Source organism: Selaginella moellendorffii, unplaced genomic scaffold, assembly GCF_000143415.4.
Source record: "Selaginella moellendorffii unplaced genomic scaffold, v1.0 SELMOscaffold_6, whole genome shotgun sequence".
Classification (NCBI taxonomy): domain Eukaryota; kingdom Viridiplantae; phylum Streptophyta; class Lycopodiopsida; order Selaginellales; family Selaginellaceae; genus Selaginella; species Selaginella moellendorffii.
Window position 1 is genome coordinate 475,285 of NW_003314267.1, and position 25,802 is coordinate 501,086.

Below are 25,802 nucleotides of genomic sequence, written 5' to 3' on the forward strand. Positions count from 1 at the left end.
TCTGGAAAGGGTTAGGGTTCTTCCGCGCTTGATGGGATTATTTGCCCGCATTCTCGTGCTTCCTCCTCGGCGATCGCGATCTTGGCACAGGTATGTCCCGGCGCGATACTTCGAATCGATGGGCGCCAGGCCCTCTGGCGGATTCGGACGGACTTATATCACGAAGGAGCAGAAGATGGCCGAGCTCTTTGGCGGGAGGCGCAAATGCGGCTCCGACGATTCGTGGAGCCTCAGTCCAGAGGATCAGCCTCGGGCCGCCTTGGGGAGGGATTTCGCAATGCTTCCACCGGGCGATTCACCACAGAGGCGAGAGATGAAAGCGATGATCAAAGACCAGATAAAGTCCAAGATCAAGAACAGGCTTCAAAAAGAGCGGCAAGCGTTCTACGATAGGCAGCCCAAGAACGAGGAGGAAAGAATCGAGCTTAAGATAAAAAGAGTGAGTAGCTCTTGAAGTTTTCGTTTTACACATCTGTCTTGTCTTAGGAATTCCTTCTTTGTGCCAGGCCTACAAGATCATTGGCTACAAGCAATTGGAGCTTAGGAAGTACAAAATGGAAGAACCGCCGCTGTCCGCCTCGATCCACGATCCAGAAGTCCTGACTGCCGAGCAGCTTCACTACTTGAAGAAGATCGGCCAAAAGTCGAAGAACTACGTCCCTGTCGGGAAGCGTGGAGTTTACGGTGGTACCGTCGAAAACATGCATATGCATTGGAAGAGACACCAGACAGTGAGAATGGACTGCCACACTTTCAGCATGGACGAAGTGAAAGAAATCTCGGAAGAACTGGCGAAACTAAGTGGAGGGATCGTTGTGGACATCCTCCCGGACAAGACCATCATCTTGTATCGAGGAAGGAACTACGAGCAGCCGAAGAAGCTCATTCCTCCGAACACTCTCACCAAGCGAGCGGTGCGTAAGTATAGTTCACTCTTTTTCTTTGTCTCGTTTGTCTTTGTCTCGTTTTCGTTTGAAGTTCATCTTGGTTTGCTGGTTTTTCCAGGCTTTGAAGAAGGCAGTGCTCGAGCAGTCGATCGCTGCCCGGCTGAGATACGTCGACTTTCTAGAGCGCAACCTCAAGCAACTCAGGGAGCAAAAAGAGTACGAGGAGAAGCGAAAAATGCAAGCGATCGAGTACAAGGACGAGGCCGTGCGAAGCGTTCCCGTGAGGAAAGTTAAGCCATACTTCAAGGCCGTGGGAGACGCCTACGATTTCGAGGACGACAGCGATCCTTGCTCCGAGACCGAGTCGGACGAGATCGACGAGGACGACGAGGAAGGGGCGATTCTCTCCGGCGAGGAAGATCAAAAGTATCTCTACGTCGAGGGCGAGAAGCAAAGGAAAGAGTTGAAACACATCCGCGAGTTCCTCCTCCGGCACAGGATGAAGAAGAAGCGCCTGGAATCCAAGCTCCGGAAACGAAGAGAGGAGTATGAACGGTTTGGATGGTCCAACCGAGCGTCCACGTAACGCTTGGATCATTCAAACAAGCTTTCACGTGAGGATCATCCAACGGCCCAGGATTTGGTATCTTTGTCTGGCAGTGCCTGAATCGGACGGTGCTACGCTGCAGATCTTGACCGTTGGAGGTGGTTAAATTGAGGCCGTTGATCTAGCTAGCTTGTGTGTTTTCTTCTACTCTCGTGTTCTTCGAGAGCGCATTTGCCCTGATTTTCGGTGTTCTTGCATTTTCCCTTGTGCGCCTTGGATCGATCGTAGGCGCTCGGCGATCGATCCATTTGGATTGTCGGTGTTTTGGTCTTGCGCTGGCGGCAGCAGCAGTGCCGGTAACATTTGCTCTCGTTTTTGCTCTCTCCGATCTCTCTCTCTCAGACATTCTTGGCGGTCTCGCGATTCTCTCAGGGCATGATGCAGGAGGAGGTGATCAGCAGCGAGAAAGAGGAGCGGAATAAAGAATTCAAGGAAGCATTCAGTCTCTTCGACAAAGACGGTGATGGTAACGCGAAATATTTTCCTGTGAATCCACTGGGCTACATTCCTTGATCGCCACTCTAGGTTGCATTACAACGAGCGAGCTCGCGGTCGTGATGCGCTCCCTGGGCCAGAATCCCTCGGAGCAGGAGCTCCGGGAGATGATCGAAGAGGTCGATGTGGATGGCAACGGCACCATCGATTTCCAGGAGTTTCTCAATCTCATGGCGAGGAAGATGAAGGTACCAATCTTTTCTACCTCCTTCTCGATGTGATAGCATGCTTTTTTATGCATTCTCTCGCCTCGCGTGCTGGAAAGAACAAGTGTTTTAAAAGTTCTCTTCCTATCATTCCAGGACACGGACACGGAAGAGGAGCTCAAGGAAGCCTTCAAAGTCTTCGACAAAGACCGCAACGGACTCATTTCTTGCGCGGAGGTCTGTGAGAGACATGGATTCTTGGTCTTGTTTCTCGTTTCCTTTTTGACTGACTGGAATTTCTTCCCAGTTGAGGGACGTGATGATCAATCTGGGCGAGAAGCTGACCGACGAGGAGGTAGAAGAGATGATCCGCGAGGCTGACATGGACGGCGACGGTCACGTTAACTACGACGAGTTCGTCAAGATGATGGCCAAGTAAGCTAGATAACTCTCAGAGCTCTTATTACTCGCAGGCGCTCTGCGCGACAAATCGCCCGCATGGGCGTCCTCGGATTTTGGTCTGTAAAGCTCTTTACCCCTCCTGGCAAACTTTCCTGGCTGGGTGTCATGACTTTCCTCCGCTGTGTTTGGTCCTGCTTTCGCTGTCGAACTTTGACGAACGCGCAGATCTTTGAAATCTCTGGCGAGGGTCAAACGCATTGTTTCGTCGCACCAACCGGCCAATCCATTTTCCGTCCTGGAGGTACTTTATTCTTAAATGTTTCGTGATGTCATCGTCCTCTAGGTGGTGCCCCGCTGGAAAGAAAGATCAAATAGTTCCTTAAAGGTACACTGCAAGATTCTTTTTGCGTTTTATAATCTCTCTTTAGTGATGACTGGCATCAGGCTTGCTGATAGCTTTTCTCTTTTCTCGTGAGAGTTCCAGGTTGCGATGCTAGCTGAAAGCCACCACCACCACCACCACCAGCAAATTAGAGACCAGCGAAGCTTCGCGATCGAGCTCGCCAGATCGTGCAGCAAGAGCATCGCGGACGCCACTCAAGCTGTCGTCAAAATCAGCAGCCTCGTGTCACTCGCAGATGATACATTCGTGTCCAACTTAGTGATCCAACTGTACGGCAGGTGTGGAAGTCCCGAGCACGCCGCCCGCGTGTTTCGCGAGACAACGTCCAAGGACTGCTACACCTGGGTGGCGTTGATCACGGCCTACTCCCAGAATGGAGCCATGGATTCCGCGAGAGATCTCTTCGACCGGATGCCCGCAAGGACGCTAGTGTCGTGGACGACGATGCTTAGCGCTAATGCCCAAACCGGGCATCTGGAGGAAGCCGAGCGGGTGTTCGAATCCATGCCGGAGAAGGACTTGGTGTCTTGTACGGTGATTCTCTCGGCATATGCGAGGAACGCGCGTGCCAAGAACGCGGCTAGAGTTTTCGGTGAGATGGTGGAGCGGGATTTAATATCGTGGACGATGGTCGTCGTGTCGTATGCTCAAAACGGGTATCTGGAGAGAGCTAAGGAAACGTTTGATTTAATGCCGGAGAGAGACTTGGCGTCGTGGAACGCGCTTCTCTCCGCGTATGCGCAGAATGGGAACCTTAAAGAGGCCCAGGCGGTGTTTGATTCCATGCAAGAGACGGATCTGATCTCGTGGAACTCTCTGTTGTCCGCTTATGCCCAAAACGGGCATCTCTGTTTTTCTGAGAGAATCTTTCTTGGCATGAAGTATTGGGATATTGTGTCGTGGAACTCAATGCTTGCCGCGTACGCGCAGAACAACAGGTTAACCGACGCGAGGAGAATCTTTAGCACGATGAAGCAGCGGGATTTGGTATCATGGATAACGATGCTGACAGCATATGCCGTCAACGGGCATATAGAAGATTCTGCTAAGCTGTTTCACTCGATGCCCGTGCACAATCTCGTCTCGTGGAACGCAATGTTGACGGCATATTCCCATAACGGGGATTACCGTCAGGCCCAGCAGCTTATAGATTCCATGCACGTAACAAATATTTTATCGTGGAACACTCTTCACGCAGCATATGCCCGAGCTGGGCATCTGGAGGAAGCCAAATGCCTTCTCGATCAAATGAGAGAGTGGGATATAATCTCCTGGGCGACGATGCTATCGGCGTTTGGACAGAAAGGATACCTCCAAGAGGCGAGGGATTTATTCGACGCAATGCCAGTTCAGAACGTTATAACTTGGACCACGTTGTTGGCTTCCTACGTCCAGAATGGTCACTTGGAGATCGCTAAGAAGATCTTCGAGCGAATGCCGGATCACAACTTGGTCGCCTGGAACACGATGCTGTCGGCTTGCACTCACGAGAACTTCACGGAATTTGGTGTCGAGCTCTTCCATTCCTGCCAGAACAATGGACTCCTCGTCGATGAGATCTCGCTCATAAACTTCCTCCGGATCTGCGGCCACAAGGGCGACGTTCGGGCGGCCTGTTCTTCGTTTGCTTCCATGAGTGCTGACCACCGCTTGAAACCCAGCAAGCAGCACTTCGGGTGTGTGCTTGACTTGTTTGCTCGCACGGGTCATCTCAAGGACGCGGAGGACCTTCTGCAAAACATGCCTTTCGTGCCGGATGCGCTCGACTGGAAGAATCTGCTCGGTGCCTGCAGGAATTGCAAAGACACGGATCGAGCAGCACAAGCTACTGACCGTCTCGTCAGCTTGAATCCAAAGAGTCCTGCGTCCTACGTGATGCTGGCAAACACGTACCTCTAGGACCGAGGCATACCATTTGATACAAAACGTGTAGCATTGAGCTAGAAAGTGTTGTACAGAATCGGTCGATTAGAAAGCGTTAGCTTAGCAAGGAAAAAGAAAGAGAAAATAAAAATGGAGATGGTTTACTCATCCTCGGGATCTTCTTCGGCATCCTCAAACCTTGAGTCCTGGACTTCTAACTGTGAAGCGAAGGAACCATGTTAGACAAGAAAGTCACGGAAATAGATGAAAAATTTTACCCCTTCCATTCCACGCTCCAGATTTTCGCTTGCCATCACTTCTTCAGCATTGAAGAACCACTCGCCCTCGCCTTCTCGTTCTATGAAACAGAAAACATCGAGTCAGAAACTAAAACAACGAGCATATCACGAAGGGAAAACTATACCTCCTTGAGGATCGGGATTCAAGGCAGCACACTCGCAGAGGACCTGGAATATGTTATCCACTACAGTTCGTCGTCAAGGATAACCAGTCTGGTCACCATTCATCTACGAGCAACTGGGAGAAAAAAGGATACACACTGCTGGATCCTGTGGCACAAGCCGCATTTCTCGTATTTTGGACAGATTTGCGTCGCCATTGGCAACTTCATCCTCTTCTTCGTCTTCATCGTCTTCGCAGTACTCGTCGTCACCGTTTTCGATCTAAACTCACGCGGTAATTCATTCGACTCCAAGGAGGCAAAGTCCCTGAAAACATACCTGGCAGTACACGCAAGGCGAAGGATAAGCTTCCAGGTCCCTGGAGATGGCGTGCATAGACAAGGAAAGAAAATCCACAGCATAGCCTTTGCTAATGTCGCGATCACTCAGCCACACGAGCCTCCTGTTGGAATCAAATATTTCAAAAGAATTTCAAAAGAGAATGAGGGATCACGAAGATTTACCTCGTCGTGATGTAGAGAGTCCCGGATTCTTGAGCATCCGAGTCGCCAAGCACGATTCCCACGAACGGCTGCAGCATCGCGAAGCTCTCGCCCTCGGCCTCGTCCAGAATCGGCGCGCCATCGCCGCCGCGGTCCGGCACAGCGACGAGACCACCGCTCTTCATCGATCGAGCGCGATTATAAAGAAACCCTGAGCCCTAAACCCCAAATAGAATATGCTTAGGGATATGCTCAGTGGCGTCCACGTGGACAGAAAACTATCTGGCTATGGCGCTAGGTTTAGGGCTAGGGTTTTATCGATGCTGAGGACTTAGGGAATGGCAGCTCTGGTTGGGATGGAGGAGGAAGCGGAAGCGCCGTCGGCGGAGCTCGACGCGGAGGCTACGGGGCTGGATGATCCGGATGAGCCGCCTCCCCCGCTGGAGCTGGACGATTTGGCGGTAGGCAGTGACGAGAATGCGGAGCTCCTCAATGGCTCCTCGATGTATTTTGAGAAGGGGGGAGGCATTCCCGTCGATCCCGTGGTCACGAATCTCAGTGAGGACCTCGGGGATATGCGCGACCTGGATTTCAAGGAGCCGCTGAGGAGCAATGGCAGCAATGGACGGCTTCTTTCGCTCAGCCCCAGCCTTAGCGGCGGCGGCGGCTCCATGCAGATGTTTGACAGCAGCGGGGAGGACGGCGGCAGCTGCCGGAAGCGGAAGAATCGAGTGCTTTTGCCGCTCGAGGTAGGGACGAAGCTGACTTGTAGATGGAGGGACGATAAGTATCATCCAGTGACGATCATAGAGCGCAAGAAGGTGAACGATGAGTACCACTACTACGTTCACTACTCAGAGTGTAAGTTTCCCTCTTTCTTTTCGCTTCCTTTTCGCTGATGTCTACCTGTTTGTGATTCTAGTTAATCGGAGGCTAGACGAATGGGTTAAACTCGACCAGCTTAACCTTGATGCCACCGAAGCTGATGCTGTAGAGAAAGTTGAAGATAAGGTACGTGAGAGTGTTTTGTTTTCTGCTCGACCGTCTTAAGCTCTTCTTGGAATTTCTGGATCCAGGGGTTGAAGATGACTAGACATCAGAAGCGCAAGATTGACGAAACTCATGTTGAGGAGGTGAGTGCGAATTTCCAAGTTCTAATTTGAAATTCTGGATTGGTTTTATTTTCGTTACAGGGGCACGAAGATTTTGATGCAGCTAGTCTCCGGGAGCACGAGGAGATAACTAAAGTCAAGAACATCGGAAAAATAGAACTTGGAAGATATGAGATTGATACATGGTATTTCTCTCCATTCCCTCCAGAGTACAGTGACTGCAACAAACTCTTCTTCTGCGAGTTTTGTCTTGCTTTCGTCAAACGTAAAGAGCAGCTCCAAAGGCACATGGTAACTGTTGATTCGTTTTGTACTAATTCTCAAGTCATTTAATGTTTCAGAGAAAATGCGACCTGAAGCATCCTCCCGGTGACGAAATCTATCGCAATGGATCTTTGTCAATGTTTGAGGTACGCTATCCCTTGTCTTGTCTCCAGTGACGTGTTAACAATTTGCGCGCAACAGGTGGATGGGAGAAAGAACAAAGTTTACTCGCAAAACCTTTGCTATCTAGCAAAGCTTTTTCTGGACCACAAGACCTTGTATTATGATGTAGACCTCTTTCTATTTTACATTCTTTGCGAATGTGACGATCGAGGATGCCACATGGTTGGCTACTTCTCAAAGGTAAACAATATCGCCTACCCTTCGAATTGTTCTTTCCACTAATTTATTCCGCTTTTCTTTTCTTACTTTAGGAAAAACACTCTGAAGAAGGTTACAATTTGGCGTGCATTTTGACACTGCCGCCTTACCAACGGAAAGGATACGGCAAATTTTTAATTGCATTCTGTGAGTTTTATATTCTTGGGATCTTATTGCGCCTGCTAACACCAGCCGAGTTTTCTTTGGCAGCATACGAACTTTCGAAAAAAGAAACCAAAGTCGGGACACCGGAGCGGCCATTGTCGGATCTCGGACTCCTGAGCTACAGGGGATACTGGACGAGGGTCCTACTCGACATCTTGAAGAAGCATCGGGGAAATGTGTCCATTAAGGTATGCGCATTTATTTACTGCTGGATATAGTTCCTTTTTCTAAAACAATTGGTGTGACACTTCCACAGGAGCTAACTGATATGACAGCAATTCGAAGTGAAGATGTCATCAACACGCTACAGCAGCTAGAGCTGATCCAGTACCGGAAGGGGCAGTACGTGATCTGCGCGGACCCCAAACTCCTGGACCGGCACCTCAAGGCGGCTGGACGCTCGGGGCTAGAAGTGGACCCTTCGAAGCTAATCTGGACACCATATAAGGAGCAGGGTGGGTAGAAACTGCCTGTAAGTCGTGGTTTCTGCTTGCAGTCCTGGTGGTGAGGTTTTTCAGTCTTTCAGGACGTAGGCTGTAGGTTCCTTCTAACAATTTGTGTGCTGCTGCTAGCTTAATGCTGTATGTATTTATATGCGAGTTAGGCAGAGAGACTTGCACCTGGGTGTGGGGGGCATTGGTGCATTGTTTTAACCATGATCTTTATCTACTTTTTTTTTTTTTTTTGACAGAAGATGGAAGCCTCATGAAAACTTATAGTTCGAAAAAGGCCGCGCATAAGGCTTCAGGTGTATAAAAGAGTATCCGGGAAAAAGAGGTCTTTGGCTCGTGCCTCGTGAGCTCATATCCCTTTTTGATGCACATAGTTCTCCTTGGGCTAATGTCACTGGTTTTTTTTTTTTTTTTTTCTCCTTCTATCTCCTCTTTCTGCCTTGTGGCTTTTTAAGTTTGACTTCCAGAGCTCGGGCCTTTTGAAGTGGATCGTCCTCGACTCGCCACGATTCACTGGAGGTAAGTGGAGGACGAAAGTTTTCGTTAGTCTATTTAAGCTGTTGAAATTAATCGTCGGTGTGGTTTCGCTTTTATCAGGATAAAGAATGCTTCGAAAGGACTGTTCTTCGAGAACCTCTAGCTTACCTTCTTCTCTCGGCTTGAGCGCTATTCACTTTTGTTTTCGGGGTAACTAATGCCTCTTGTTAGCGGCACAATTGTTCTGCCTGAGGTGAATTGAGTGTTTCCAGGTCTATAGATGCATCATCAAGATCATCAAGTCACGCTTGGTTGAGCATATAATGAAGATAGTGTTGTTTGTGCCAAGTCCTATATCATATTTTTCTTACAAATCATGGCACTTTCCTATTCAAATACATCTCCGGTATAAATTTCTAAGGTTTTTCAGCACCACTATAGGAGCATCGTCCAGAAGCGGCCGATTGGTCATTGTCAAATTTTCAAATAGAGCATATTCTGTCTCAAGTGGATGATTGAAAGGTTACATGTAAGCAAGGCATATTCGTTGCGGCACACGGGTAGCGTACACGTGGCGGGGATTCTGACACGTCACGGAGAAATCGTCTGGCGCCAGCAATTACACCCGGCCGCCCAAATGCCCGCCCAAAAACCCACGTATTGCGTGTACTGCCCCTCTGAGAGCGTTTTAGTCGCATTCATCTTAGCAGTGGCCAGGTTTTGTTTTGCACTCTCCACTAGGGAAGAACTCTACTAGGGCGAGGGTAGGTCTTCTCTTTCTCTCTCCCCTTTTCTCTTTGAGCTAGGGTTTGAGAGAGAGAGAGAGAGAATGGAGAGCGAGAGATCGATCGATGGCGCGGGCCCGCGCCGCCGCTAGCACGTAGCGCCAAGCCGGTGAGATTCTCCTTGTGGCATCGAAATTTTGATTCAGTCGATTCCTGGTTCGCGGTTGCGGTAATCTTGGAAAGGAGCTAGGGATCTGCCGCCGCGTCCCGTAGCGCATCTGAAATAATCACTCCCTGGAATGGGGGGTTTTCTAGGTGGGCGGAGGCAGTGTACTTTGGTCGGAATGATCCCGGCGCTGCCGCTGCTACTGTAGAAGAAGGTGGAGGAATCGCTGCGCGACAGCTGGTTGATTCCCAATGTCGGGCAAAAAGTCGTCGTCCTCATCGTCTCTCCTGCCGCTCAGGAGCATCCTCCGCGAGTTTCAAGACATCAGAGATGGCATCGGCAGCCTCTCGAGGCGGAGCTTCGAGGTCCGGCTCCCCTACCACCACAGGTCGAGGTCGCACAGCGTGGTGCTGGACGAGCCGCCGGTGAGGGACGTGGTGGTGCTCCAGCAAAGCAGATGGGCGAGCATGCCCCCGGAGCTCCTGCGCGATGTGATCCAGCGGCTGGAGTCGAGCGAGCACACTTGGCCCGCCCGCAAGAACGTTGTGGTGTGCGCGGAGGTTTGCAGCCAGTGGAGAGACATCGCCAAGGAGCTCGTCAAGACGCCCGAGCAGTCGGGGAAGCTGACCTTCCCCATATCGCTCAAACAGGTGAGGTGGTGTTGTTTGGTCTTTTACTCTACGATTCTGATGGATTTTTCTCGCTTTCTTTCTTTCTGTTTTTTCTTCACAGCCTGGGCCGCGCGATGCTACCATGCAGTGTTTCATCAAGCGAGACAGGGCAACGTCGACGTATCACTTGTGCTTGGGGCTTTCTCCCAGTAAGAAAAGTCAACTCTTTAATGTTTTTTTGTTCGGTTTCTTACGTACGGAAGACTTTGATGCAGGCTTGCAGGAGCACGGGAAGTTTCTCCTGGCAGCACGGAAGGTAAGGCGTGCGACAACCACCGATTACATTATTTCCCTCGATCCGGAAGATTTCTCGCGGGGAAGCACTTCATACGTTGGGAAATTACGGTAAAGTTTTCATTGTTTTTTGGATGTCATTGTGTCTGATCTTTGTGTCTGTGAACAGATCGAATTTTCTCGGTACCAAGTTTACGATTTATGATAGTCAACCTCCACACGTTGGCGCAATGCCTTCCAACAGCAGGGTTGGGAGACGCTTCGGCTCCAAACAGATATCTCCGCGCGTCCCCTCCGGGAGTTACAACGTGGCGCACATCGCCTACGAGCTAAACGTACTCGGGACGAGGGGGCCGAGGCGAATGCAAGTTACTATACACTCCATCCCGGCGTCGGCCATGGACCCAGGCGGTGTCGCCCCCACTCCAACGGTATTTGCAAACCCGCTGGAAGACGCCCAGCTTCCGTTCCCGGTCTCCAAATCCAAGGTCTCGGACTGCAGCACAGCTCCAGTCGTGGTCCCTTACAGCGGCGTGATGAGCAAAGACGGCCCGCTTGTGCTCAAGAACAAGGCCCCCAGGTGGCACGATCAACTCCAGTGCTGGTGTCTCAATTTCCGGGGCCGTGTTACAGTGGCCTCTGTGAAGAACTTCCAGCTGGTGGCCGCTCTGGAGCCGGGGCAACAGGCTCACGCGGACCATGACAAGGTCCTCCTACAGTTTGGGAAGATTGGAAAGGATATGTTCACCATGGACTACAGGTATCCGCTGTCGGCTTTCCAGGCATTCGGGATTTGCCTCAGCAGCTTTGACACGAAGCTGGCCTGCGAGTGATTCTTGGTAGCGGTGGGTGATGCCGCTGGTGATGGTCTCTTACGAAAATAAGAGAAGGTTTGGAGGGGCATTTCATGCGTTTGATTCGTTGCTGGGGATTGATACAAAGCAGGGAAGGGGAAGATTGGTTGAGGTACCTACGTAAAAGCTTCAGAGAGCTCAAGGATTGCTTTTACAGGTTGAAGAAGCTGCGAAAAGTGTTGGGTGGTCCGACTGGTAGGTGATGTTCGTTCGTTCTTTCGAAGATTTGGATTTCCAGCTTCTTTTGCGAAGGAAAAGAGAAGAAAAAACGAAAGAAAAAAAGAGCTCGCTCGTAGACTTTGGGAGTTAAGAACCTTGAGAAATTTTTTTCCGAGGGTGGGGAAGTTCTAAAAGTTAATATAATGTACAATGTATTTTTAAAGGTGGGAAAAGTGCCTGTTTGGGACAGGAGTCCAACAGAACCCCGTGTCGGGAATATGCTCTGGGGTAAAGTGAAAGGTAAAGGGTGAAATGTAAATAAAGGGGGGGTGAGGTAAACGCATTTTCCACGTGCTGTTTAGTGAACCTCGTGGTTTTTAAAACTTTCCCTCCGTGGAGTGGAATAGCGGCTAGGTCGTGATTCCTCGTCTCCCGTCCGGAAGAAGGACGGTAGAAATAGCCAAGGGGTTTAGTTGTATAAGCAATCTTGGATTAGGGATCTTGGTTGGTCTTAGTAGTGTGGGCGGTGGAGTAGTCGTGGAAACAGGCTAGCAAGCGTGTGGAAGGAAGCGTGCAGCTTCGAAAAAAGAGGCGCTCTTCTTTCTCCTCCTTTCTTGTGTGCTCCTCTTCTCGATTTAAGGCGCGTCGACCAGCGCCGGAGGGCTAGAGCGAGTTCTTGGCTGGGATCTTTGTGTCGTTTGGTGGATTCTTGACGATCTTGGGAGGAATCGCGGCTTTTCTTGGCGATCTTGAGAGGAATCGCGGCTTCTTGGCGATCTTGATCGCTGCATTTGAGAGATCGAGGGGGCTTGTGCGATATTTCGGGTGCCGATGTGCTGGTGGGACGTCTAGAGCGCGTGTTTCTGGTCTATTGTCCGAGGTAGCTTGGCAGTCGATCGCGCAATGGCGGCGGGACACAACGAGACGGAGCTCGTCCGCACGCTCAAGCAGATCATCGAGCTGCGGGGCTTGAAGCAGCAGAGGCGATCGTCGGCTGCCACGGACACCGTGACGCTGTTTGGAAAGAAGCTCTCGGTCGGTGGCGGCGGCGGTTCTTCCTTGGAGGAATCCTCCACCGACAAGATACAACTCTCCGAGAAGCTTCCGCCCAGTGCCATCGTGCATCTCAAGGAGCTTTATGAGCAGCGTCTCAAGCGAAAAGGTAGGAAGCGTGAAAGATCAAAAGAGAGAGAGAGAGAAAGAGTTCCATTCCATCTATCATTCTTTGCTGATTTGTTCTTTGGTCTCAATGCAGCCGCGCCGTGTCACAGCGCGCGCTCCGCCGAGAATGGGGACGCGTTGACGCTGCCTTTGTTGGGCTCGATCCAGGACGTCGGTATCAAGCGACAGCGGATTGGTGTCCAGGCAGCAGCAGCGACCGAGGACGTGAGGCCCATCTTTTACGAAATCCAGAGCGATCTCGCCGCGGAAAAAGAGAGGTAAGATCGATCAAGAGAGTTTTAGAGACCACCACTCATATCTTTCCTTTGGATCTTTTGTTCTTCTTTGCAGAGCCGAGGTGGCAAAAGGGGCTCCTCTCACACTCTTTTACAATGGGATGGTCTATGTCTTTGACGACGTCACGGACGATATGGCCCAGGCGATTATGATCTTGGCAGGAAATGCGACGTGCTCGTCGGCCTCCCACACCGAAAAGTTCCTCGCGAGCGCCGCAAAGGACGCCAAGCCCGCTGCCGCCATGCCTTCCTTTACTCGTAAGTTTTGGATTCTTCGTTTCTTTGGCTGTCGTTCTTACTGGGCCGTGATGTTTTTACAGTGGCGGATCTCCCACAGGCGAGGAAGGCTTCTCTTCACAGATTCCTCGAGAAGCGAAAGGACAGGTATGTGAGTAGACAACTTGGATTTGCACAGATCTAGTGCTGAGTGTTTTCGTTTTTTTTTCTTGGGATCCTCAGACTCTTTGCGAAGTCTGACAAGGAGAGCGTCTCGTCTTCCAAGCCCAAGACTCCGCCCCGTTCGCCACCGAGGAAGCAGCACCACCTTCTTCGGGAGATGATCCAACCGCCGTCTTTTCTCCAAATCTACTAAAAAATCGAGGCCAAGCTCTCGATCGATCGATCGACTATCAGACAATTTTGATTCGTGCTTTTTCTTTTCTCTTTTCTTCTTCTGTTTGACACTTGTGATTGTGAATATGACCAAAACACACACTTAGCATACGCAATTCTTTCATGGAATAAAGAAAAGATGGTCGAAGCTAATAAATACACTCTTGACACGCTGACAAGGCCCAGGAAAGAAAATGTCTCTTCTCATAAAAGAACGGTGGCAGTGAAACACTTCCACGTTTGTTTCTGTAAACTAAAGGGGCCTTGGAACAAACGCGCCACCGCTTTTTAGCGTGTCACGGACGCTCCAAAAAACGTGTTTCAAGTCTTGTGCCGGCCATTATCATCGAGAAATCCGAAAGATGATGCGCACGAAATCACAATCACTCGAGTAAGGACTTGACCCCCACCGAGCGACCATCATCATCGTCACTGTCTCCTTCGCTGCGAGAAAAAACTCGCGCTCCCAGTTTTTCCTGTTCGCTTTTCCGGAAAGGAGCAAACGATCACATACACAAATTGACCAGCTCCAAGGTTGCGATCCGGTTTACGCTACCTTTGGAGCTGCTGCCTCGAATGTTCCTGGGAATGTGATCGCTGGCCTTCTATCGCGAGTTTGTCAACCAAGTTGTCCTCGAGAAGTTTTGTCTCGGCTGCAACTCTGATCTCGTGCTGGCTCGCAGTGAAAAGAGGTAAAGAAAGAACAAAGGGAGGTTACAAAGTCAAGAAAGCTTGCCTCCGAGGAAGGAAAATGAGTGCCTCTCGGCGGCTGGCGAGTTGGTATCCCCCTGGTTGATGCACAGCAGCGAGAAACATAAACTTCTCAAACAGAGAAGAAACGCCTCGCGCTTTGCGGCGATTATTTGCGATTTCTCACGAGCTGGCATCGTGGCGAAAATCTCGGCAATGGCGACCTGTGCACCGCCCGACTGACCACCTGCAATGTGAAAAACGCCGCAAAGTTTAGTGGCAGTTAGGAGGGAATAGTGTAAACAAAGCGAGCCCACGTTTTGTTTGCCTGCGTCTTACCTTTGCTTACCGTAGAAATCCAGCAAGGAGGTAGTACCACGGGACTGAACAGAGGGAGACACTTTAGCTTTAAAGGTGGAAAGAGAACCACTCAAATCCAGCTTTGAAGAGTCCTGCTCTTCCAACATAGCGTGAGGGAGAAAGAGATGCGAGAAAGCGATGGCAAACTAATTTATAACGAGCGCGAGAGATATGTTACCGAACGTTTCAAGTCTAGCCGAAAGGAGTTTTTAAGTATAAGTGGCGTGTGATCGAGTGTGGATGATCCCGTGGAGATAGCCACCGGTCATGATAAATGAGAGTAGCGCGACGATCCCAGCGGGGAAAAGCTTGCCAGTTTTCTGGAAGCGGTTGCCCATGGCAACTAGAAGAAGAGCTGAAACTCCTGGGATGAAAACCAAAAAAAAAAAAAGCAACCGTTGTCAAGTCAGAGGGAGGAGCAGAAGTGCTCGAGTCAGTCAGTCACACATCCACATCCAACAGGAATTTGGAATCGCCAGCAATGCTACTCAAGCTGCGAAATCATCGGAAGTCTTAAGAACAGTATCAAAGAAAAAGTCAGTCGTCTCACACAATGATCTCACAAAATCGTGGCGAGCGAGTGACAAGCACGAAGATTCAAAGAAGCAATCTATACCTTTCAGCCAAACCAGGTAAGCAAGGATGACAAAACAAAACCAGCTTTCGAAGTCGAAGCCCAAGTCTTCCATGGAACAGAAAGTGGAGAGACTAATAGCCAGGAAATGGCGAGAGTTCTTCGATCTTCTTACCAAGTCCGAGCGACGAAGCCACCACTGGATTCACAGGTAGCTGCGTGTGTACATACACCAAGAGACAAGACGAGACTATTCCAGACACCAAGGACATGGCGCTCCTCCTCTTCAAATAGCCGATAATGCCGCCCACTGCGCGAAACAAGAACAAAAACCGATCAAATGCCGACGCGATCGACCGATCCATCCCTCGATCGCTTGCCTACCTCCAACGATTGCCGCATAGGCGAGCGTGAGCCTCTGGGATAACAGCATCAGGAATTTAGGGTTTATGGGCGAGAAGAAATTAGGGTTTTAAGGATTCTAGGTTTCTGGTTTCTTTGCGGCGGCGCGTCATGAAGGTAGTCGCGGCGTACCTCCTGGCGATGCTCGCTGGAAACGGCGCGCCATCGCCCGACGATGTCAAGGGAATCCTCGCCTCAGGTACGAGAGCTGAAGATCGATCGAGTTTGTTGTGTTTTGAGACGCGAAAATCCCTCTTTCAGTGGGCGCCGATGTGGAGGAGGATAGGCTCGACCTGTTCTACAAGCTGGTGGAGGGCAAGGACGTGAACGAGCTGCTCCAGCTGGGGAGCCAGAAATTTGCTTCCGGGGGTGGAGGCGGTGGCGGAGCAGTGATGGCCGCCAGTGGGGGAGGTGGCGGTGCCGCAGCGACTGGCGGCGCCGCTCCAGCTGCCGAGGAAGAGAAGAAAGAAGAGAAGGAAGAAAAGGAAGAATCGGATGATGTAAGTGCTTTCCTTTTTGTTTGTGTGTTAGTCGATCGGTCATTTATTTCTTTTTCTTACTGCAGGACATGGGATTCAGCTTGTTCGACTGAGAAAGCTTTTTTTGTATACTTCCTAGATGGAAAATTCGAAGCTCATAAGTTTTACTACTTCTACAGCTAGCGATAAGTTCTATGGACTGCTTGGCTGGGATGATAGAGCTTGTATGAGTGCCTGTTTTTACTTGGGAGGGCTTGGATGTGAGCCTGGAAAAGTGGAAAAGGAATTCTACTACACAATAGTGTGAAGGATTCAAAGAGTGATAAATTATAGGGCCTTATACTAGAGGAGAAGTTATACTAGATGGTTAGGCCACATCGTTCATTGAGTGTGAAAAAGTATGGAGTGTTTGTTCTTTGAGATCACGTTTTAAGTCTGGTTTACTGTGGAGTGATTTATGTGGTGGGATTCCATTGCCAATATTATGCTAGAAATAAAACATTTTGATCAGAATCTATGCAATTTTCTAAGACACTCATGCTTCAATATCCTTTTGGAATATACAATTTTATATTTGAAATTTGATTACCCCAAACTTCATACCAAAGTGAATGTGATAATTTCTCATAACTATATTAAATTTGAAATTGCCCAGCATAAGTTAGAGTTTGAAAGAGGTTTGAGTTGAGGAGTTGGTTTTTGTTAAGATGAAGATTTGCATATGATAATTATCATTTATTGGGCAATTGTAATGTATGTAATCATGAAATAAGATTTGGATATATTATTATAATGGATTTTTGAAAAACTTTAGGGGATGAATAAAGATAAAATAATCATAAAGAAGTAATTACCCCTTTTCCAATTAACTTAAGGACAAATAGGGACAAATAACCTGAATTCTTTTTTGCCACTTTCCTAATGAAGCAATCTTTAAAAGTTTCAGATTTTCCTATAAGCAAACCTTTAATAAATACATGAATACTTGGGGAGTAAAACAATTAATGATGATGCAACTTTGATACAAAAAAACATCATAAACTAGCCTATTCTACAAAATCTTTGATGCTCAAGTTCTTCTCCTAGCCTATGCTATAAAATTTTTGATACTCAAGTTCTTCACCACCTTTCTTGTGAGGCCAGGGCAGTCCCAAAAGTATAATAAGGAGAGTGTGGGGGTTGGACTTCAGTGAAACTAGTTTTGCTAAAAAAGGCTACACCCACATGGGGGTTGATGATATAATCATTGAGGAATTCAAGATTAAAATGAACACGAATGAATAAGTGGGATAATTTAGTGAAGTATTCAAGACTTGACTCTAACTCCCCCAAAAGATTGAATGGTTAATGTTCTCAATTCAAGTATGGGTGGTATTACCTACTTGAACACTTAGCGTGGCTCACTAGAACCTCACTCTAGCCATATGGCTAAGGCACTTAGAAGCAAAAAGTGGAGGGAGTATCCATGAGGTTTATATTAAGCTATGGTGTTTCAAATATCATCCCAAAATTTTGAACTGTGGAAAAAAAGAGGAGTAGTCTTTTTGTAAAGTGACCAAGGATAATCACATGATAAGAAAGTCCCAAAGTTCAATGGGATTTAGTAGTCAAGCCCTAACCTAATGGCAATGTTGGCAAGCATAGATATGAATGAAGAGAAACTTAGTGGGGACCGAAGAAAAGGTATTAAGGAAGGGTGTTCTTCATGTCCCTAGGCATCCTAAAGATCGTAAGGTGTCTAGGATTGATGAGGAGGACTCGGGTTCCAACTCCAAGTTTGCAATGGAGCTTGTTGCAAACAGTACCATGAGACAGATAATGGAGCACGTGATGAGGGTGCTTCTTTACCATGATCACCATTCAGCACAGGTTTTCATCATCAACTTCTATATGGATAGGCCCAATGAACAATAGCACACTGTGGTTCCTGTTAGTGACTTGGTCATTTTAGTCATGGGATGACCACTCATAGACATCTATGGCCTAGTTTTGGGAAATAGGACTATGGTATAGGTGGTTTTAGGCTATTAATAAAATAGAGATGAATGAATATAACTTTAGCATAATATGTTGATATGTAAATAGTACCTTTGGGTGTCTATTATAAAATCAGACATGTGCTTTAGCATAATATGTTGATATGTAAATGGTACCTTTGGGTGTCTATTATAAAATCAGACATGTGAAGCACTTGGACTAAGTGCAAAAGTAGAACAGTCTAGAAGCCATTCACAAAGCTAGCAAATCTTCAAGTCTAGAAGAGGATTTATGAAGATTGTGACTGAGACCCTTTAAAGTGATCAAAGATGTAGTTAAGTGACTAAAGTAGAATAGAAAAATTAGTTAAATTTTTTAATATATATCAAAACTTAGTCATATAATTATGTTTTTATCAATTTTTTTCTTAACTTTATTCTTCCATTATTATTTTGTTTTTATTTGAGAGTTTTAAATAAAAATACTTAAACTTATGTAATAATATTTTTTTTACTTTATATGTAAATGCAGTATGTGAAATTATATAAAATAAAATATACTCAAAATGGTTGTATATTTTCCAAACCAATACAAACCACAAAAAGCAATCCCTTATATATATGGACACAACTAGTCATTTTCCTATCTGCATGACTTACTAATCTATTGGAGTGTATAAGGATTAAAATTATGTTTTAATTAAATTTTCTATTTATAATCACACATTTTATTAAAGTAAAGCACGATAAGAAGTTATAACGTTTTTAGCACAGTCTTTTAATTTTGTTGAAGTAAAGACAATATATATATATATATATATATATATATATATATATATATATATATATATATATATATATATATATATTTATATAAATGAAGAGCCCAACCTCTCACAGACATTGCATAGAGCAACTTTGGAAGACATGCTTTCAGGAAGAATTGGGTAGAGGTTTTGATGGGCAATGTGCACATGTGGCAAGGAAGGGAAGAGGGTGATATGCAATTCTAGGGTTTCATGCTCATGGTGTATAAGCAACACCACAATTATGGTTAGTGAGAGAGAGTGTGGTGATGCAATTTAGCTTTGTAGATTAGGTGTTTTCTTGCTCTCCATGAAATTGTAGGGAAGTAGTGAGCATCTCAAAGACTTTTACCATGTCCTGATTAGAGACTTCTCTAAAGCTTCATTGCTTACTAATATATGGGATTGCAATCTAGTGCCATGGAAGTAGGCATGGCAATGAATGAGCTTGGCAGCAAGCAACTATGAATGAGCCTAGCAATGTAAGGTGCCCAAGCACAAATGAGCCCTAGCAATGCAAGACAGTTTTTATTGGCACTCTAATTGTAAAATGATCAATTGTGGTTTAAATGTTTAGCATTGGGAAGTAATGAGTGTTTTTTCAAGAGTAGTATAAGACACAGCCTTATAGGCATGATAAGAGCATAAACCACAATTTCAACAATGCAAAGTTGTAAATTATTAGGAAGAACTATACTAAGTTTGGGAGATTGATGAGTTTTAAAGTGAATAGCACTATGGCAATAGGTGTGGGTAATACACCCTAAGATATTTGCAAAACACAATTTACATGATGGCAATTTATTTTTGGAGCTCTAGCTTTTGTGGCTTGGGTGTCTTCTCCCTCTAGATCTAGTGCTATGGCAATAGACATGGGCATAAATGAGCCTGGTGGTGCAAGTAAATGAGTTCAAGGCATTTGTCTTGGTGTTATAAGTCATTTCTCAAATTAATTATAACTCTAGGTAAGACTATATGGTTTAAATATTGATATTGAGAAGTAATGAGTAGCTCTTTAAATGACATGTATTTTCAAGCATAACACAACACTTAGTTATTAAAGAGGTTAGTTTGTGAAATTGTTTTCTTTTCTTTACATGTTCTTATTGTGTTGTATCTAGAGTAAATGAAGAATCATTGATAAACATAAAAAAAAAAATTTGAAAATATCACTTTCTTTTATATTAATTATTAACTATAGAACATTTTTTGTTACGCAATGATGAAAGAGGTTTAGAAGTCCTTCCTTACCTAAATACACTTGTTAAATCAATGCTTTAGATTCCCTTTGCCTTCTTTTTCATCTTGTAAAAGAAGATAAAAAAAACTAAAGAAGAGAAAAGTATTTATTGCATTTAAGATTTTTAAAATTTCAATTATAACCCATATTGTTTAAAATTGAAACTGCTAGTTTATTAAAATTTAATTTATTAATTAAATTCTCTAAATAAAAAAACATATGATCAAGACATTTAAGGAGTCTATAAAATATATTAAAACTTAATTATTTTTAACATTATTGGATATTAATTTGTAATTAAAAAAATTAATTAATTAGAAATATTATTAAACTTAATTTTTCAAGAAAAGTATTCTCCAGCTTACAAAAATATATAGGTATAAAACCATATAAAACCCTAACTACATTATATATAGAAAATATATATCATTTATAATTTTTGAACAAATATTAAGTTTAATTTAATATGCTCATTTATAAACTCTTGAAAATATAAATGCATAAAAAGCTATTATACCCTTTTTAACTTATATAATTGATAATATAATTAATTTAAAGTTTATTAAAAAAATATAAATTTAAATTAAATATTAAAATTAAATTAAAACCCTATAAAATATGTATATGTTAAACCAAAAAGAAAAATATGAATAAAAGAAATAAAGAGTTGCACTATACATCCAAATTATATTATCTACCATTTATAACTTAAAGGAACTACATATTCCATTAAATATTTATTTATTTTAGTTAGAGTACAAAAAGTGAATAACAATTTATTCCTAAATATAATATTAATTTTTTATAATTGTTTTAAAGAAAACATAAATTATAAATATATGTAGAAAATAAATGAGTGAATTATAATTTAAATATTATTTGATAATTTTATATTAATTTACCTATTAGACATAAATTACTTGTGTTGAAAACTTATATAAACATAATATAAAGAAATATTTTCTTTTAGATTTGTCAAAATATTAAAAGCAAAATGTAGAGCATAAAGAATTAAATTGATATTCATAATGCCTCTCTTAGTTAAGTATTAAACTATTTATTCTATATTTGATAAGGAAAGATTTTGTATTATAATCGAAACAAAATTTCAAAAATATTTAGATTTCCTGAGAATAAATAGTAAGAAAATAATTCTTATAATACTCAAATTAGTATTAAAAATAATTTATACCACATTTAGAAATATTTAAGTTTTTATAAAAATATAAATTAAATGACTTAAAGCTATTTAATGTGAGAAAATTCAAATTAAATAAAGTTTGTAAGTTTATTTAATTTTGAAGTTTTAAAATATTCCTAAAAAACTACAACAATACATAAAATTGAGGAAAAAATTATACAAGTCTGCTAAATAAATTTCTAAAACGTTGAACTTAATTTTTTTATAAAAATATACTGAAAAGGCATGTCAAATATAGATAGTCTTTTTAGTGCTTCTAATTTAATTAGACTCTTTTTATTCAAAAAATTTATGTAATTGTTTTATCACTATGAACTAAGATTTAGTTCTTTTGTAGTTAATGTTTATATTTACCATTGATATGATTAGTAATATAATTTAAAATTAGTAGTAAATATAGAAATCTTAGGTGTTTTACTAAGATTGATTAAAGAAAATTTAGTGATTACTCAATTTTACATGAGCTTATAAACTGTTGTATATACTTTATTTTTATACTAAAATTATAATAATATTTTTAATTTTTAGAATTTCTTCTTGTTTTTAGTATTTTATCAGAATTATCTTTTTTATCTTTTCTATAATGGTCTCTCATAGTTTGATATGGATCACTCTAATTAATGAATATTTAGATAGGTATCTTTAATTTGTTCTAGATGGCTTAAGGATTTGCCACAGTGTAGCAACCTCTGTGTGCATAGTTATATCTTATGTCTTTCTAGAATGGGGTAGATCAAATAATATATTATAATCCTTAGAAGGAATTATGGACAGAAAAGCCTTTTAAATTACAATTGAAGCATTATGTAACTTTTAGAATTTTGACTTCCCGAAGGTCATCTAACCTAATAATATTAAAAATGGGGTGCATTTTTGTTCATTAACCCTTTCTTTCTATATTTGAATTTGAATGGATTGTCTTTTGAAGTGTTTTTTTGGTTGTTTATAATCCACCACATTTCCTTGTAAATTTATGTAATGAAAATCTTGCAATCTTAGCACTTTATAAAAATAATGTTTTTAGTAGTATTGGGTTGAATGACCTCTCGAAAAGTCTAAATTCAAAATAATCTTTTAAATTTAAATTTTTTGAGAGGTCACCGAACCCAATACTTCTAAAACTTAAACATTTTTAATCTCAAGTGTCTAAGGTTAATAAAAGGCTATGAGTAAGGCTTTTTTTGCCTATACTCACATTCTCACCCCAATCTACAAAACAATGACAAATAAACAGAGATAAAAACATAGAAGAAGAAAAGAAGAAGATAAAAGAGAATATAGAACTCAATTTTGAACTGAGTAAGGATAAATATATATCACTCTCTCAACTCTATTTTGCACTAACAATCATAGGTCAGAAAAAAGATGGTTAATTCAATGCAAATGCATACAATAGTGAGTGGGGATTGTTTTTCAGCACGTTTAAGTGTTATTTATATATTACATGATTCTATAATTGTTCCTAACTGTTTCTCCCCTAAGTTAGGTTTTTCTTCTTTGGATGCTTAAACTTAAGCATAATTTCATTTTGAAACTTCCTTCTTCTACTCTTCCTGGGAAGATATACAAGATAAAACATTTACCTATATTCATAAACCTTTTTTCTCTATATTTAAGCTTTAATAAATTATCTTTCAAGTTATTCCCTTTAATTGTTTATACATCCTTTGCTAGTATTTAGCTAGAAACTCCTCTTGAATGAAGTGTTGTCAAGATAATTCTTGATCATTATCATGAAATCTTTGGCCTCCTTGCATTGTCTTATTGTTAATCTTGTCACTAATGTTTATACTCAAATAGTTCATTTTTCTTACATACAATTTAGTGAAAAGATAATATAAGTAAAAGGAGAAAAATCTCAAAATAAATAGATCTTTAATATTATATTGTGAGTGCATGGAATATGGAAAGGGAATACAGAAATGTGCATATTAATTAGCCCAAAAACCCTAGCTTATATACAGGAGCAAGTGGTCCGAATTGAAACCAATCCGACGGCTACCAAAATCCCACTATGCTAATATTAGTATATGGCATCGTAGCCGTACACTTGGCCCTCACATCATCCCCTCCTCTCGGAATAATGGAAGACCATCAGGGTTCTCTTGTAGATGGGCCAGGATCTGGAGGAACATCAGGAGGAGGCATCGGCGGATCTGTAGATGGTATTAACCGCTCCTGATCCCTTTGTATGAAGTGTTTCAACCGCTGCACATGCACAATCTCTGGAGGATCGGCCTGCTGGACGTCATGCCAAACCTCATAAACTTGTGGTCCAAATTGCCGCAACACCCAATACGGTCCTTTCCATTGTGCAAAGAGCCCCTTAGATAAACCACATACCGTAAGATGGGGAAAACGGACTAACACCAAATCATCCACTTTGTACTCCGTAGGTGGACGATGATGGGAGTTGTAGCGCCGTTGTTGTCCCACTTGTACGCGGCCTAAGTGTTCGGCAGACTCCGCTTGGACAAGTGGAAGAATGCTTGTCAAATATTGATCCCAGGACCTAGCATCTGCAGCTCGTGGCAATCGCGAAGGTAAACCCAGCTCCGTTGGTAATATTGGATCATGACCATATAGGAGTTTATATGGTGAAGCACCAACAGAACTCTGCACCCCAGTGACATATGCATACCGAAGAGACGGCAAATAACCATCTCAATCCGAATGCTGAAAGTTCACATACTTCGCAATCATCCCCTTAAACGTCCGAACGAGCCGTTCCACTAGACCGTCTGATTGTGGATGATAAGCACTCGTGAAAGTGTGGCGAATCCCCAACCGAGACGTCAAAACATGAAATGCCTCAGCCATAAATGCGGGACCATTATCCGAAAGAATCCGCTCTGGACAAGAATGCTGGAACACCACTCGATTGAGGAGGAAGTATCCAACAGCAGTTGCAGAGGTGCTAGCAAGAGCACCAACTTCCATCCAACGAGTCAAATAGTCAGAAGCAATAATAACATACTCATTGCCAGTAGTCTACCGTGGAAAAGATCCCATAAGATCAAATGCCACCAACTCAAACGGACAGGAAACTGCAATTGACTCCAACCGTCCTTCCGCAGCCCGAGGGGGAGTATTACGAACTTGGCACCAAACGCAGCTACGCACATACCGGATAATATCACATCGCATCTCCGGCCAATAGAAAGACCTGCGTAGCTTCTCAATTACACGACGATGTCCCATATGCCCACCTAGAACAGGAGAATCATGGTAGGCATGGAGAAACTGTGGAATAAATAAAGAAGGCACCACCAGCCGTAAATGATCATCAGGATCTGTCCCCACAAAATAAAGAAGGCCATCTTCAAGACGATATTGAGAATGTAAATGCCGGAAAGGCAAGTCATCAGCAAGTGATGCAGGGTTCTCAAACCCATCTCGAAGCCCTCGAATCCATGGCTCAATCTTTTGAGCCTCACGAACCTCATCAAGCGAAGGTAGATCTTGCTCTGCACCTTGTGGACACTAAGCGTCAAGTATAGCAACCACCGACGGCATAGAATCCTCGTCTAGAAAATCCACAGATGCTGGAATGATAGGCTCATCAGAAACATGAGAAGAGAGTGAAGACGGAAGAGGAGCTCGAGAAAGAGCATCAGCATCAGCCATAGGACTCCCTGGGCGGTGAACAACATCAAAATCATATATCTGAAGCTTCAAAGCCCACCGAGCAGTACGACCAACCAAGTTCTTCCACTTTAATAATGAAGTAACAGCAGCATGGTCACCTTCAAGTAACGTCCGAGAACTATGTAGATATGCATGAAGTTTCTCGAATCCCCAGACTGCTGCTAAACACTCCTTCTCTGTCGTGGAGTAGTTCATCTCCGCTGGTTGTAATGTACGGCTTATATATGCAATGGGATGGCGCTGACTAGGCACACTCGACGAGCTGACTGCTGACTTCTCGATTAATGTGCATGCACAAGTCCGACAAGATCTTGACGAAGTGCTGGCTACAACATTCCTAGCTTGATCCGCTTCGACATATTTGGTTCCACAAGAAGCAAAAGACTTCGGAAACGAACACCAAATTGCATCACCGACTCAGATGGCCCTTGGCAAAGACGATGCAATTGTTGGAAAGCATCATCACAGTTATCGGCATGTTCGAAGGCGCATTTGAAGACATCCGAAAGAACACTCCAATCCTCGCGAGTGGCTGCTCCCAAACCGTTGTACCACTGCAACGCTGTCCCTTGGAGACACGTGGGAAACTCACGCAACCGTCAAGCATCATCCCAAGAATGATATGTGGCAATCATCGTGAAGTGATCAAACCAATGGTACACATCATCCCCAAGATTCCCACGAAAGAACTCCAGCCGAACGCGAGGAGTGGCACCAAGAGCAAGAGGAGTTGGACCACGTGCCGTGAATGCCACCATCAATTGAGTTTGGTTGTTCAATTGCAAGCGCATAGCATCAAGCAATTGGACCAACTACTGCTCGAGAGTCAAAGGAGGAGATTGTTGATCTGCCATGGAGACGAATGAAAAAGAAAGAGCAAAAGAAGAGAAACGACAAAAAGCTAGAAGGAAATGGTAGATTTAGACAATGCAAAAAGCTAGATCTAAACCAAAATCCTAAAGGAAAGAACAAAAGAAAAGAAATGGAAAA

At 44.0% G+C, this 25,802-nt stretch overlaps 9 protein-coding genes across 14 annotated transcripts; 7 read left to right on the forward strand and 2 right to left on the reverse strand.

Moving 5' to 3' along the window:
* Positions 1–25: 25 nt before the first annotated feature.
* LOC112344900 (uncharacterized CRM domain-containing protein At3g25440, chloroplastic-like) lies at positions 26–1,664 on the forward strand. Its single transcript, XM_024670452.1, has 3 exons — positions 26–439; positions 507–914; positions 1,006–1,664. Exons 1-3 carry the CDS (start codon positions 32–34, stop codon positions 1,471–1,473), a joined length of 1,284 nt encoding a protein of 427 aa, XP_024526220.1. The 5' UTR covers positions 26–31; the 3' UTR covers positions 1,474–1,664.
* On the forward strand, positions 1,489–2,712 carry LOC9655370 (neo-calmodulin). Of its 2 annotated transcripts, none has more exons than XM_024670453.1 (5): positions 1,489–1,790; positions 1,837–1,960; positions 2,020–2,177; positions 2,292–2,372; positions 2,443–2,712. In XM_024670453.1, the coding sequence occupies exons 2-5, from the start codon at positions 1,870–1,872 to the stop codon at positions 2,572–2,574; spliced, it is 462 nt and encodes a 153-aa protein (XP_024526221.1). In that variant the 5' UTR covers positions 1,489–1,790; positions 1,837–1,869; the 3' UTR covers positions 2,575–2,712. The 2 variants fall into 2 exon arrangements, with proteins under 2 accessions (XP_024526221.1, XP_002965450.2); XM_002965404.2 differs by having other exon boundaries at positions 1,490–1,790; positions 1,867–1,960.
* An 82-nt stretch (positions 2,713–2,794) lies between these two features.
* On the forward strand, positions 2,795–4,839 carry LOC112344871 (pentatricopeptide repeat-containing protein At4g02750-like). The gene is made up of 2 exons (XM_024670400.1): positions 2,795–2,922; positions 3,022–4,839. Exon 2 carries the CDS (start codon positions 3,028–3,030, stop codon positions 4,837–4,839), a length of 1,812 nt encoding a protein of 603 aa, XP_024526168.1. The 5' UTR covers positions 2,795–2,922; positions 3,022–3,027.
* A 15-nt stretch (positions 4,840–4,854) lies between these two features.
* LOC9634000 (chloride conductance regulatory protein ICln) lies at positions 4,855–5,926 on the reverse strand. Its single transcript, XM_002965740.2, has 6 exons — positions 5,729–5,926; positions 5,544–5,667; positions 5,360–5,486; positions 5,228–5,287; positions 5,082–5,161; positions 4,855–5,021 (listed from the first exon to the last, which is right to left on the reverse strand). The coding sequence occupies exons 1-6, from the start codon at positions 5,890–5,892 to the stop codon at positions 4,965–4,967; spliced, it is 612 nt and encodes a 203-aa protein (XP_002965786.1). The 5' UTR covers positions 5,893–5,926; the 3' UTR covers positions 4,855–4,964.
* A 63-nt stretch (positions 5,927–5,989) lies between these two features.
* On the forward strand, positions 5,990–8,975 carry LOC9655371 (putative MYST-like histone acetyltransferase 1). 2 transcript variants are annotated; one of them, XM_024670450.1, is made up of 10 exons: positions 5,990–6,568; positions 6,630–6,718; positions 6,784–6,840; positions 6,901–7,110; positions 7,161–7,229; positions 7,285–7,446; positions 7,518–7,611; positions 7,675–7,817; positions 7,886–8,084; positions 8,321–8,975. In XM_024670450.1, the coding sequence occupies exons 1-10, from the start codon at positions 6,046–6,048 to the stop codon at positions 8,383–8,385; spliced, it is 1,611 nt and encodes a 536-aa protein (XP_024526218.1). In that variant the 5' UTR covers positions 5,990–6,045; the 3' UTR covers positions 8,386–8,975. The 2 variants fall into 2 exon arrangements, with proteins under 2 accessions (XP_024526218.1, XP_024526219.1); XM_024670451.1 differs by having other exon boundaries at positions 8,324–8,433.
* A 243-nt stretch (positions 8,976–9,218) lies between these two features.
* LOC9634001 (tubby-like F-box protein 3) lies at positions 9,219–11,600 on the forward strand. Of its 3 annotated transcripts, none has more exons than XM_002965406.2 (4): positions 9,221–10,099; positions 10,182–10,269; positions 10,324–10,465; positions 10,524–11,600. In XM_002965406.2, exons 1-4 carry the CDS (start codon positions 9,701–9,703, stop codon positions 11,185–11,187), a joined length of 1,293 nt encoding a protein of 430 aa, XP_002965452.1. In that variant the 5' UTR covers positions 9,221–9,700; the 3' UTR covers positions 11,188–11,600. The 3 variants fall into 3 exon arrangements, with proteins under 3 accessions (XP_024526061.1, XP_002965452.1, XP_024526062.1); XM_024670294.1 differs by having other exon boundaries at positions 9,223–10,099; positions 10,336–10,465; XM_024670293.1 differs by having other exon boundaries at positions 9,219–10,099; positions 10,182–10,465.
* A 120-nt stretch (positions 11,601–11,720) lies between these two features.
* On the forward strand, positions 11,721–13,589 carry LOC9634002 (protein TIFY 10c). 2 transcript variants are annotated; one of them, XM_024670295.1, is made up of 5 exons: positions 11,721–12,529; positions 12,623–12,806; positions 12,880–13,082; positions 13,145–13,212; positions 13,284–13,406. In XM_024670295.1, the coding sequence occupies exons 1-5, from the start codon at positions 12,271–12,273 to the stop codon at positions 13,299–13,301; spliced, it is 732 nt and encodes a 243-aa protein (XP_024526063.1). In that variant the 5' UTR covers positions 11,721–12,270; the 3' UTR covers positions 13,302–13,406. The 2 variants fall into 2 exon arrangements, with proteins under 2 accessions (XP_024526063.1, XP_002965453.1); XM_002965407.2 differs by having other exon boundaries at positions 11,732–12,529; positions 13,145–13,208; positions 13,284–13,589.
* Positions 13,590–14,527: 938 nt separating this feature from the next.
* On the reverse strand, positions 14,528–15,507 carry LOC9634003 (protein FATTY ACID EXPORT 7). The gene is made up of 3 exons (XM_002965741.2): positions 15,445–15,507; positions 15,236–15,370; positions 14,528–14,850 (listed from the first exon to the last, which is right to left on the reverse strand). The coding sequence occupies exons 1-3, from the start codon at positions 15,491–15,493 to the stop codon at positions 14,696–14,698; spliced, it is 339 nt and encodes a 112-aa protein (XP_002965787.1). The 5' UTR covers positions 15,494–15,507; the 3' UTR covers positions 14,528–14,695.
* Positions 15,508–15,550: 43 nt separating this feature from the next.
* LOC112344836 (60S acidic ribosomal protein P2-1-like) lies at positions 15,551–16,115 on the forward strand. The gene is made up of 3 exons (XM_024670296.1): positions 15,551–15,661; positions 15,724–15,962; positions 16,028–16,115. The coding sequence occupies exons 1-3, from the start codon at positions 15,574–15,576 to the stop codon at positions 16,052–16,054; spliced, it is 354 nt and encodes a 117-aa protein (XP_024526064.1). The 5' UTR covers positions 15,551–15,573; the 3' UTR covers positions 16,055–16,115.
* Positions 16,116–25,802: the final 9,687 nt, after the last annotated feature.

What these genes read in the sequence shown, in the direction of transcription:
- LOC112344900 (XM_024670452.1), top strand. Translation starts at nt 32, where the DNA reads ATGGGATTATTTGCCCGCATTCTCGTGCTTCCTCCTCGGCGATCGCGA. An exon ending in TCGAGCTTAAGATAAAAAGA is followed by an intron (nt 440 to 506) that starts GTGAGTAGCTCT and finishes TCTTTGTGCCAG; the next exon opens with GCCTACAAGATCATTGGCTA. An exon ending in ACACTCTCACCAAGCGAGCG is followed by an intron (nt 915 to 1,005) that starts GTGCGTAAGTAT and finishes TGGTTTTTCCAG; the next exon opens with GCTTTGAAGAAGGCAGTGCT.
- LOC9655370 (XM_024670453.1), top strand. Translation starts at nt 1,870, where the DNA reads ATGATGCAGGAGGAGGTGATCAGCAGCGAGAAAGAGGAGCGGAATAAA. An exon ending in TCATGGCGAGGAAGATGAAG is followed by an intron (nt 2,178 to 2,291) that starts GTACCAATCTTT and finishes CTATCATTCCAG; the next exon opens with GACACGGACACGGAAGAGGA. An exon ending in GACTCATTTCTTGCGCGGAG is followed by an intron (nt 2,373 to 2,442) that starts GTCTGTGAGAGA and finishes ATTTCTTCCCAG; the next exon opens with TTGAGGGACGTGATGATCAA.
- LOC112344871 (XM_024670400.1), top strand. Translation starts at nt 3,028, where the DNA reads ATGCTAGCTGAAAGCCACCACCACCACCACCACCAGCAAATTAGAGAC.
- LOC9634000 (XM_002965740.2), bottom strand. Translation starts at nt 5,892, where the DNA reads ATGAAGAGCGGTGGTCTCGTCGCTGTGCCGGACCGCGGCGGCGATGGC. An exon ending in GCCACAGGATCCAGCAGTGT is followed by an intron (nt 5,288 to 5,359) that starts GTATCCTTTTTT and finishes GACGAACTGTAG; the next exon opens with TGGATAACATATTCCAGGTC. An exon ending in TGGAGCGTGGAATGGAAGGG is followed by an intron (nt 5,022 to 5,081) that starts GTAAAATTTTTC and finishes TTCGCTTCACAG; the next exon opens with TTAGAAGTCCAGGACTCAAG.
- LOC9655371 (XM_024670450.1), top strand. Translation starts at nt 6,046, where the DNA reads ATGGCAGCTCTGGTTGGGATGGAGGAGGAAGCGGAAGCGCCGTCGGCG. An exon ending in TGGTTGGCTACTTCTCAAAG is followed by an intron (nt 7,447 to 7,517) that starts GTAAACAATATC and finishes TTCTTACTTTAG; the next exon opens with GAAAAACACTCTGAAGAAGG. An exon ending in GGGGAAATGTGTCCATTAAG is followed by an intron (nt 7,818 to 7,885) that starts GTATGCGCATTT and finishes ACACTTCCACAG; the next exon opens with GAGCTAACTGATATGACAGC.
- LOC9634001 (XM_024670293.1), top strand. Translation starts at nt 9,701, where the DNA reads ATGTCGGGCAAAAAGTCGTCGTCCTCATCGTCTCTCCTGCCGCTCAGG. An exon ending in TCCCCATATCGCTCAAACAG is followed by an intron (nt 10,100 to 10,181) that starts GTGAGGTGGTGT and finishes TTTTCTTCACAG; the next exon opens with CCTGGGCCGCGCGATGCTAC. An exon ending in TCATACGTTGGGAAATTACG is followed by an intron (nt 10,466 to 10,523) that starts GTAAAGTTTTCA and finishes GTCTGTGAACAG; the next exon opens with ATCGAATTTTCTCGGTACCA.
- LOC9634002 (XM_002965407.2), top strand. Translation starts at nt 12,271, where the DNA reads ATGGCGGCGGGACACAACGAGACGGAGCTCGTCCGCACGCTCAAGCAG. An exon ending in CGCCATGCCTTCCTTTACTC is followed by an intron (nt 13,083 to 13,144) that starts GTAAGTTTTGGA and finishes ATGTTTTTACAG; the next exon opens with TGGCGGATCTCCCACAGGCG. An exon ending in CTCGAGAAGCGAAAGGACAG is followed by an intron (nt 13,209 to 13,283) that starts GTATGTGAGTAG and finishes TGGGATCCTCAG; the next exon opens with ACTCTTTGCGAAGTCTGACA.
- LOC9634003 (XM_002965741.2), bottom strand. Translation starts at nt 15,493, where the DNA reads ATGCTGTTATCCCAGAGGCTCACGCTCGCCTATGCGGCAATCGTTGGA. An exon ending in CTATGCGGCAATCGTTGGAG is followed by an intron (nt 15,371 to 15,444) that starts GTAGGCAAGCGA and finishes TGTTTCGCGCAG; the next exon opens with TGGGCGGCATTATCGGCTAT. An exon ending in GGCTTCGTCGCTCGGACTTG is followed by an intron (nt 14,851 to 15,235) that starts GTAAGAAGATCG and finishes TTTTCATCCCAG; the next exon opens with GAGTTTCAGCTCTTCTTCTA.
- LOC112344836 (XM_024670296.1), top strand. Translation starts at nt 15,574, where the DNA reads ATGAAGGTAGTCGCGGCGTACCTCCTGGCGATGCTCGCTGGAAACGGC. An exon ending in CAAGGGAATCCTCGCCTCAG is followed by an intron (nt 15,662 to 15,723) that starts GTACGAGAGCTG and finishes TCCCTCTTTCAG; the next exon opens with TGGGCGCCGATGTGGAGGAG. An exon ending in AAAAGGAAGAATCGGATGAT is followed by an intron (nt 15,963 to 16,027) that starts GTAAGTGCTTTC and finishes TTCTTACTGCAG; the next exon opens with GACATGGGATTCAGCTTGTT.